This window comes from Eurypyga helias, unplaced genomic scaffold (assembly GCF_000690775.1).
Source record: "Eurypyga helias isolate BGI_N326 unplaced genomic scaffold, ASM69077v1 scaffold17334, whole genome shotgun sequence".
NCBI classification, from domain to species: domain Eukaryota; kingdom Metazoa; phylum Chordata; class Aves; order Eurypygiformes; family Eurypygidae; genus Eurypyga; species Eurypyga helias.
The window spans coordinates 191-10,910 of NW_010245792.1; the positions used below are offsets into that span (position 1 = coordinate 191).

At 34.0% G+C, this 10,720-nt stretch overlaps 1 protein-coding gene across 1 annotated transcript; it reads right to left on the reverse strand.

The window, feature by feature from the left end:
- Positions 1 to 808: 808 nt before the first annotated feature.
- CENPK (centromere protein K) lies at positions 809 to 9,258 on the reverse strand (the record flags this gene model as incomplete). Its single annotated transcript, XM_010150202.1, has 6 exons — positions 809 to 967; positions 3,741 to 3,794; positions 7,035 to 7,179; positions 7,456 to 7,551; positions 7,668 to 7,750; positions 9,212 to 9,258. Coding segments are annotated over 6 exons (584 nt in total), but the record flags the coding sequence as incomplete, so codon positions are not given.
- Positions 9,259 to 10,720: the final 1,462 nt, after the last annotated feature.

Sequence of the window (10,720 nt, forward strand, 5' to 3'; positions counted from 1 at the left end):
AAAATTGGGCAAGCTATCATTTGCGCATCCATGGACTACAATAACAAAGGCTACATAAAAGCAGATTAGGATCACACAAAGACAGCATTTATTGGTAACTATCAACTAGCATAATATAGAATCTGTTGATGTAGACAACAGCAGAACAGATATTTGTTATAAGCCTTGATAAAACTAAAAAAATGAAGGCAGGTACTGTTAGGCAATATAGCATAACACAATATGAGCTATTTAGGAAGCATGCAATTGTAGAGCTGCATCCTCAACATCTTGTAGACCTTTGCACAGAAAGATGTGTCAGCTTTTCCAAGTGTTTATCTTAAAACCAATAAATTTGTTTGCAAAGGATCTGGAAAAAAACCCAAACACATTCTTAACATGACACTTCACTGTTAGTTCCAAGTGTCTGTGAGGCCATGTACAGGAGGAGTTGAACTCTTACAAATTTTGCCTCTACAGAGTGCAACAAAATACTAAAGGAACCCGAGAAGAATTAAAGCAATATAGAAAATTAATATAGAAAATAAGAGTAATGACTTTAATATGACTTGTAAAGTATAACCAACTGTTAAACATATTTACTTTGCCCATTACCTGGAATTTACATGCTATCAAAACAGCTGATAAAATCCTTCACAGGGAAAATCTTGGCATCGGTTGCCATAGAAATGGAAGCCAGCTGTAACTGTGAGTGAGAGCAGTTAAAGTGAAAACTCTTGCCTTTTTTCATATTTCCTAAGCATGTCTTAGTGCCACAAGTAAGAGTACTGGTGCTTTGTTTTGTTTTAAAATAAGCATGTAGGTCACGTTACTGATGAAAGGCTTCTAGGCGTATTCTGTTTGGATCTTCTGGATGTCTCAGGGCAATTCCAAATTGTAACAGCATCTCAACATAAGGTGGCCAAAACGAGTCATCGATCGTTATGTAGGGTTCATGCGGGATGCTTATTAATGTATTTACAAGAGTCTGGAAGACCAAAAGGATAAGATTTGGGAAATTAACAGCTAGATTTCTATCTCCTTTTAGTGAATATATGCAAATGATCGTAATGAGAAACTTAACACGAAATACAAAACTACAGAAAAAATACAAAACCTGTTCAAGGTAGAAGTAAAACAAAGGACTTGGCAATTAACTTCATTACATCTTTTTTGATGTAAAAATTAGAACCAGAATTCTCTGTTTATCCAGACTAGGTTTTCACCGTCTGTCAAAAATCTTAGTGGATTTTAGCTAGAGTAACTGTAAATGCCTAAAAAATATGGAGTGAAGGTGGTAAATCCTTACATAATTGTTCTTCAAATCAGTATCTGTTAAAGACTAAAAGCATTAAATAAGTAGGAAAGTTAGATTTTTGGCAATCACTTGCCTCAAAACCATAATGACTGTCAACAAATTACCATCCTTCACTCTTTCAGATTTTAGCAGAAAAGAATGTCCATCTTGCAATTTTTCTAAGTTTTGTCTCAATAATAAGCTAAAAAAAAAATTTAAAACATCTGCCTTCTTAGATGGGGAAGAATTCTTTTTCTTGTATTTTGTGTCTTTCTGTAGGTACTGCTAGAAGTAAGTTTGCACCTGTAAAAAGTTAAACATCATAGTCCTTGTTTAACTTCACTGTGTTTGCGCATCAAATCTTTTTCCCATCTCATAAATGGATTATCTAAACTCTTAACATCACTTCTTGCTTGGACATGACAAGGACCTTACAACAATGAATTTATACTCCTCTTGATACTTCCTTACTTCTCCTTTGCTAGTTAATGGAGTTAAAAAACAAGGCCAGTTTTGACATTCTTTTTCTGTTCTTGGAGACCATGCTTATGCCCTCATAATATTGCTTATGGGGAATACTGCAGACATTATGGATTATTTAGTCTTACCCATCCCATGGCACTCTCTATTCATCCCAGATATTTCATCTTTCTATTCAGAGCTTCCAAATGTTATAGCTTCCCTAATTTCAATAGGCATAAAATATTCTGTCTGTGTCTTTACCACTAAAGAAAAAGTCAAAATCCTTGCCAACAGACTTGAATTTTTTTCACCCATTGCTATACAAAAACCAAAACAAGCTTTTTTTTTTCAGAACATTCCAAAGAATTATTGCAGTTTATGTATTTTGTACTCATCTGCCCCAATTCTGAATATTTAGTCCAAATGCATTATTTTAGATGTATTGTTACTTAGTCCTTTCTGACATCTGATATTCCAAAATAGCCTTTAAGGCTATAACTTTACATACATTTGTATCATAAAGTGTCTTTCCAATCTTAAACTAGTTAACTAAATGCTCAAATTGGAAAGGAATAATCCTCAACCTGTTCAAAGGAGAAAGAATTACTACATTTGTAAAACATTACAGCTCATTACTGGAATAAAAAGTAGTATGAGAAAAATTCTGAGGTTTCCATGAGAAAAAAAAGAGAGTTTACTGCTTGTGTTCTACTTACGCTAATTTAATGAAGTAGGTACTGATAGACCCAAAGAATATAAACATATACACCTAGTTTGTCAAAGTGGATTTATTAAAAATGATTGAGGAGACATGGTTAGGAAGGCATGTAATGTAATTCATGTAATTACATGACTGTAATTATGTGAATGAATTACATTTTTACAACAGCAAATCCTAAATCTGTACTTCTAATACAAAGATGACTTTGCATCTGTCTCTTTAAGAGACTATTATCTGTATCTAAGAAAACACTTTTGAAGTTTAACAGGCACATGAAGCTAGAACAGAGTTGCTCAACCACAACAAAAAAAATCTCCATAAAACAAAGATAAGGGACGTTGACAGTCTATGCCAAGACAGTAAAAATTAAAACTAAATTTGAATTTTTGGAAGTAGCATGTTCTGCCAAATGGAAATCATACTTTACTTGGATATGTTCACATTTTGAGGAGATTAGCAATGTCAGAAGAACATGAATGGCACTTTTAAAACATTAGAAGAGCTGTAAAATTTTAGTTCCACAGGGAATGTGGCTATTTTAAATTCTGATCTGTTTTCAAGCTCTGCCTAATTTGGTTATAATAGGCATGCTGAGATACTTGAAGCATGTAAGATTATTTTGATGAGGTAAGCCCAAAGTCTGGGCTTTAAACTAAAGTACAACAATGTCATAGTGACCAGATCATAGCATCTTAATACCAGAAAGTTGTTATTCATCAAGTTTTCCCTCAGGAAAAAGACTTCCCTTGGGAGGTCTTACATGTAGATGCTTACAACTGCCTGAAGAGTGAGGATGGAGGAGGAACACAAAATTTCACTTCAAAAGCTACATTTAAGACAAGAAGGCACAATGCTAGTGAAAAGATTTTTAATGCTCCTTCAACATTGTGCTTTGCAATTTAAATTCATAAATTGCACCATGATTAAAAATACATCCAGCAATGCTGGCATACTTAAAAAAAAAATCAGTTAGAAATGCATAAATCAGATTCATCAATTCCCTCATATAAGAAGATAACCCAAGTCAATACACGAGACTACACATTAACTGGCCCTTCTATAACTGTTATTGTATTGTATTTCAGAAATATTTTTATTGAAACAGTACAAAATATAGCACGACATGGAACAATCTGACATAACGTTCTTAAACATTCTGCTTCTCAATTAATGATGTTAAATAACGACAGTATGTGATGTATGGTTATCTTATTAGTACGTTTTCATCAGATCTGACTATTGGAAAATCCCCCAAATCTCTACATAACAAAACCATCTTACCTCCAAAATTTCATGCAGCGTTATCAGTTCTACAGCTGGCTTTACTGTAGACTTCTGCAAAGACAACCACCCACAGTCCAATTAGCAGAAACCAAAAACGTTAACTGACAAAAATAATCGCAGAATTATTTGATCGCATAGTACACAACAGATAAAGACTTATTTAGATTTAGTCACGACAAAAATACAAGGCAATATTTGAATCATTTATCTAACAGTTCAGAATTATACACTTTAAATGTAATATTTTTAAATTAATTACTAAAAATATTAATCTTAAGTGATCATAATATATCTAATTGGCTTTACATCTAAATAAAACCAAGTACATCACATTTATAAATGTCCTACCCTACAAAACATTCTATGAATATGATCTGTTAGGGAAAAAAAGATTTCCTGGACTTCAGAAAAATGTTTACAATGCAATTTTGATATAGCTCAAGACTTGAGTACATAGTGTCTTAATATTTTTTTCATGATTTGCTAGTATTTTCTACTTTTTCTCTGACTTTAATTAAAAAAATTGGCCAATCTTAAGAAGTAGAATCATCAACAACAAAAAAAAAGGAAAGTCCTTGATAAAATATTACTTGTGCAGCAATCCATTAGAAAATCGACTGTTTTCATTTGTAGCAAGCAAATCAACATATTTGCCTATAAACTGATAGGGATTCCTTCAGCAAGCAATGCTTGTAAACTGTTGCATGGTGAACCCGATCATTTTATTTTTCAATTTTATCCTTTTTCCCCTTGCTCTTCACATTCAACAAAATAAAGGAGTAATACAGCACTGGTGTCTGCTTTCTCTGCACTGCTGTTGAATACGCCAACTTAGGTCCTAAGATACTAACAGATGTGCAGCATCATATACGAACTCCATTTCTGGAACAGAAGAATGAACATAGGCAATGAAGAATTTGTGAAAGACAGGTTCTGGCTCCTTTTTTCCAGTCACAGTTCTTAATACTCTCACCTTCAGAAAACCACAAGGGGGACATACCGCCTGCTCCATGGAAATCTGGCAAACCACGGAGCTGCGGCTCAGTAATGCCTATCTTTGTGCCTTTATCTTGACATTAAGCAGAGGAAACAGAATCTATGCTAAGAAGCTGCAAAAGCAGCTTCATGATTGGAGCAAACATGAAGATAATTTGTAGCCTCAGCTGTTGTATTTCCCTGGCCAAAACCAATATTTTGTGACTTAGGAATTGGGTTCAATATTCAAGGTTCAAAATTGAAATTAGGTTATGATTTTAGTAATTACTAAAACTGATATACAAAGGGTAAAGTCCTGGGGATATGAGGGTAAAGAGGTTTGCACTCTCAGAGAATTAGCAAACTTATTTTACTAGGTTTATAATATACATTGTCTATATTGTTTTATAAAATTGTATTATTTACATATTGTAAGTACCACCAATATAAGTACCTCTAATTAATCAATGCTTATATAATTAATTAATGTTTATAAAGCCACTTTTAAGCAGGATGCTCAGCATTTATTTAACCTGAACCATTTACACTTGTCTTTTCACATTTTTTATCCTGGAAAAAAAAAATGTGGGTGGTGGTTTATTTTTTGTTGTTGTTGTTTTAATCAGAGATTTAAAATGCAAGATAATTCTTATGTCAATCACTACCTATGCTAAAGGTGTTTGGCCACAACAACAGAAGCTAACCCCAGCTGCTGTTATTCAAGTCTTCCCTGCAGTTTGCAATCCCAGACAGAGGTGCCTGGTGGAAGGAGGGTTGAACCAGAGCAGCGAGGCCTGGAGCCGTTCACTCTCCTCTGGAGCCACGTCCTGCAGAATTCAGTGCCTCATGGTAGTTCTGCACGAGGCCCAGTGAGAACACAAGAAGCTTGCACAAAGTGGAAATGGATGATTGAAAGACAACTGTTAATTAAATCCCTGAAGCTTTAAATTCTCAGTGTTGGAATAAAATGTACCTTATATAGCTGCGGAAGAATTACAAGGTAATACAATAAAATGGTTGAGTAAGACTTTGAAAATGGACATCATGCCTTAAAAGGTTCTATTTGGTATTTTTAGATGCAAAATGCATACTTCTATGGAAAAAAAAAATTAAAGTTTCAGGGTTTCTCAGTTGGAAGTAACAGGAAGAAAAAGACAAGGGTGTAATCAGTTGCTTTTGTGATGAATGTGAGCCAGTAGTTTTGTCAATAATACTGTTTTTTTTACCAGCTTCCACAGAAGATGAATCTAAGTGGAAGCAAATAAAGAAAATGGGTATTACTAGGGTAAGACAGGGAATTGAAAAGAATTATCTTACTGGAGAAGAACAAGAAATCTTTGCTAGTTCAATTAGCAAAACCAAGAAAGACAGGATGTAAGATTGCTGTGTATAAATATATCAGGAAAAATAAACACAAGAAAGAAAAAGCACTATTCTAGGGACAATACTGGCATAAGAATACAGGGATCTGTGTTAAGACATGAATAAATTTAGACTGGAATTTAGGAGGCAGTTTCTAACCAGCATACTGAGGTACTAGAACAAGACCCAGTAAAAACAGTAGTAACAAAAATAATTAGTTTTAAAATGAAGCTCAATGATAATATTAAAGTATTATGTGGTTGTCTGACATAACAGGAAAGTGGATTAAAGAAATCCTTTCTACTTCAGTATTCTTAAGCGTGTCTGAAATCTAAATGAACCCTTGCCTGTTCTGTAGATTTTTTGGTAACTGTTCTTTCAAATAGTAATGGTAAAATGTTTATTTTTACTGTAGACTGAATTTATTATGCAAAATACTCCCTGACTGCCTATTTTCCCTAAAGTTTTAAGATAATTTTTGGCCCGGTTTGCCTGAACAGAAACTGATGGTTAACATTCCAAACTGCAGTGTAATTATAAACACTTGTCCTTATTGTTCCAAAAACATTGTTAGACAATTAAAATTTGCTTTGCCAAGGAAAATATGAATCCACATGCCTAGTCCAGTGAAGAAGAAAATGGAACAACTTGGAGTGAAACCTTCACCATTTCCAAATTTGCCACAGCTTACAGTTCAGAAAGAAATACAATACATTGCTATGCATCTCATTGGGTAAAGGATATATACATTAAAAAAGAAAATACCCAGCTGGGAACAGCCTTAAATAATATAAACCAACCCAAAATAAGAATTAAACAAAGTATCAGCTGTAAGAACTATACTTATTTCAAAATATAACTGTTGACTCTAGGCTAACGACCTAAAAAAGATACTGTATCTAAATAAAAAAATTTGAACATTCCAAATTTAATAATTATTAAGAAAAATCTTACCTCTTCCTTTTTAGAGCTTCCAACTTCCTGTGGATGGGGAAAATAATCTTCTAGAATTCCACTCAGAGCATTCAAGAGTTCTTCCTTATATTCATTTAGTTTTAACATTTTACTTTGCAGTTCTTTAACTGCTCTAGTATTCAAACTAATAATAAAAACAATAGAATATGAAATTCAATAAAATAATTAAGAAGTTGTTAAGTAAAAGTATCCCTTATTTTCTATTGCTACAAGTTCAACATGTTGAATTACAGGATACAAGCAGGTAGTAGCAGTAGTTTCCATGTTTCAATTATTGATTACTGAGTCAGTATTTGATCTATTTAACAAAACAAGGAATATGTTTTAAGAATTTGTTTGCTGACTTGATCTTGCCAAAATTTAAAATCTTCAATATGAAAACCCAAGACTGTAGAAATACCTTGTTATGGAAGGTTGTTCAACTTGGGTTTCTCCCTCTTCAATTTCTTCAAGAGTATGTAGTGTCTGCTCCTGTTCCTCGTACCACTGCTGTTCTCTTTGAAACATAAAAAGTAGCAAATGGTACGACAGATAAATAGTTTTCCTGGGCAATTAAAAAAAAAAAGTAGTAAAAAAGCTTATAGCATTCATAAATCCAAATTACCGTATTACCTTTTCAGATCTTCGTCCAGCTGTCCATTTTTCAACAAAACTGTTGACAGCATAATTTCAAGATCATTCCTTACTCTCTGCAACTATAAAAAGTAAAAATAAACCTACAGTTTGTAGATACTTCAGCCTGTAGTATTTGTTCTGTGTAAGGTTATAGCTGTATATCTGGTAAAGAGGACCAAAATCATCTGTAATTTCTTAAGAAATATGGCTATAGAGTGACGCACTATTTTTAAATCCAGTGGGAGATATTTAAAATGTTACTGTCACCAGCTGTTCATCTGGGTCTTACTGAAGCTCTGCAAAACAACATAGTTTTACCTTAAGCAGAATATGGAGCACACACACGAGCTGCTAATCTAATGAAAGACTGAGGAGAAAAAGTCTACAGCACCAGGGCGGTGTTGTCTACATCATCGCAGCTGTTTGCAAGAATGAATCCATGCTAGTTGCACCAACGTAAAATGTATAGCACTCAGAAAATAAAGATGCTGCAAAGAAAGACTCATTGCATCTATTAATTAAATGGTCCTCAGTGATATGCACATATTTGGCAGAGGAAAGAGGGAGAAATAAAAGCGACTGTAGCCAGAAGTCATATGCGCTGCTGAAAATAGGGAATAGTGGACTCTCAAGGGACTGGATCTTTCATTAGTGCATTATATTTTTCAAAGTATTTCTAATAGTTTATGGCGGGTTTTTTGTTTGGTTTTGGTTTTTTTTAATATGGACACAGGATTTGGATGCATTTTGTGTCTTCACAAACTATGAGAAATTTTATATTTAGCTCAAAAAAAAAAAGAATTGTGAAAATATTCTAGAGAAGCAAATAAGCCCCGTGTATGCAACATCTGAAATAAACCCAAAAGAGGAATCTTCAACAAAATAGGCCGCAAAAAGGTGTATCAAGAACATGCCAGAGCAATACATTCAAATGAAAGTGTGTAACCAAACATTATGTTTATAGTGACTCTTAACAGCAGCTGCGTTCCCAGTTGTGAATGATCCTAGAGGAAGGAAAGCTGCTAGAAAAAAGAAAACAAAAAACGTGGGCTCTTTGTTTTGGTTTTTAAAGCCATAGCCACAGGAATATTATCAGGTCATGTTGCATATCAATGCCCAATCAATGTAGTGTAATGCCACCCCCAAGACATTTATTATTTATTCTTTTCTTCAAGGCTGGAAGGACCCCAAAAAAATTTGCAGATTATTGCCACAGGACTCCAGATCTAAGAATACTGACTCTTCTCTGTAACACACAACGCTACATTATTGATTTTATACCAAGTGTGAAATGCAATAGATAAGATAATAAGATAATAGATAGTTTGTTTAAAAGATTATTCATTGCAACTAGGTAATTTTAGTAATTATAATACAGGGGAAGAAAAAAATATTAGAACAATAACAATGTCTGAAGAAACATACACAGTACCTGACCAGTAGTCCACCACAGCAGCAGCCAGAGGAAAATGTAATTGTACATACTTTCATCCCCCTCCCAAATGAAATTTTATTAATTCTTAACAAACAAAAAGACTTACCTCTTCTTTTCCCAATCTTAGCAGTACTTCTGGATTGGTAGAAATTACTGAAAAATAAAATTAAAAAAAACAAACTTTTTTTTTTTTTCATGGGTCGATACAGACTAGTTTATACTGAAAAGCAGTCTGGCTAGAAAGAAACCTGTGTAGCCTCCAAAACGCCAGCTTGGCTGTCAGCAGCAGTTTAACCACATTTTGTGGTGTCCTGCTGGGCTAACCTACCGTCACTTCTGAGCCTGTTAAATTAGACTGAAAAGTGTGGTGTCAATGCTTCTGCATTAGTTTTTTGTACCTGAACTAGCTCAATTACATAATATTGAAATGTACTTATAATAATATTAATATTATTATATAATATGAAGTGCAGTCACATGTCAAGATAAGCAAGCCTGATTTTTTCAGTGAAAGAGACTCCACTGAACATTACCAATGTGGGTAATCAAATTCTTCCAGTCCTTTTTAAAAAGCCTCCCAAATGCTTAATCAGGATCGTAAAACCATCAGATTTAAAGAACTTAAAAGCACGTCACCATCCTTACTGTTCACAAGAACAGCTACATGCAGGGAGACGAAAGGCCCAGCAAGGCCAGTATCCTAACTCCAAATCTGAGCAACACCAGCACTTAAGGGAAATTGTGGTACTATTCAAGGATGGGGTAATGTTTCCCCAGAATGCTTCTGCAAAACGCAGTGATTTATGGCTCATGGATGTTCTGAATAAAAACCAAATTCTTGTATTTGATAGCCTTCAAGGGACTCCAATCAATTCTCAGTTTCATGTGAGCTTGCAGTATCTGCATAAAATGATGCATTTGAGTCTATTAACAGGAGAAATGAAAGTTAACAGATTTAGATGTTAATATGACTGAGATGTTTTTTGTCTAATCTTAAAAATATCTACTTCAACAAAAGCTTTTCCTTTACCAAAAAGGAAAACCCTTAACTCTACCATAAAAGCATTAAATATCTCCTAGAAACAATACAGTTGATTTCATAAATCTATAAAAGTACTCTTTTTTGGGTAATTTTATAGTTCTTATCTCCGTAAATTTTGAGAAACCTAAGATCAGTAGTTTTAAAAGCAGTGTGTGTTCTGTGATGAAAAGCAGAAAAACTATTGAGTTCAAAATACATTAAATTATTTGTCACAACAAAATCCCTTTTACTTAGAGAATTATAGTCTCTAAACCTTGACTCAAATTTTGGATAGAGGGCTCCCAAATGAAGCTTATGTTTAAGAGCTGTGGGAGGCAGTGGTCTATGCTATTATTAGAGCATTATTTCTTTAATGACATGAACATCCTACATACACATGACGAAATTCACTGGTGTGCTTTTATTCACACTCCCTGGCATATTTTAAGAAAATCTTCCCCCAGCCACACCACACCCCGCAGCCCCAATTATTGTGAGCCCTCACTACCAGGAATTATCAATTTCTCCTATTGGTTTCTAACTTCTTCATTTTTAGATACCTGATCCTAAGTATGTGCTTCCCACTCAATACTC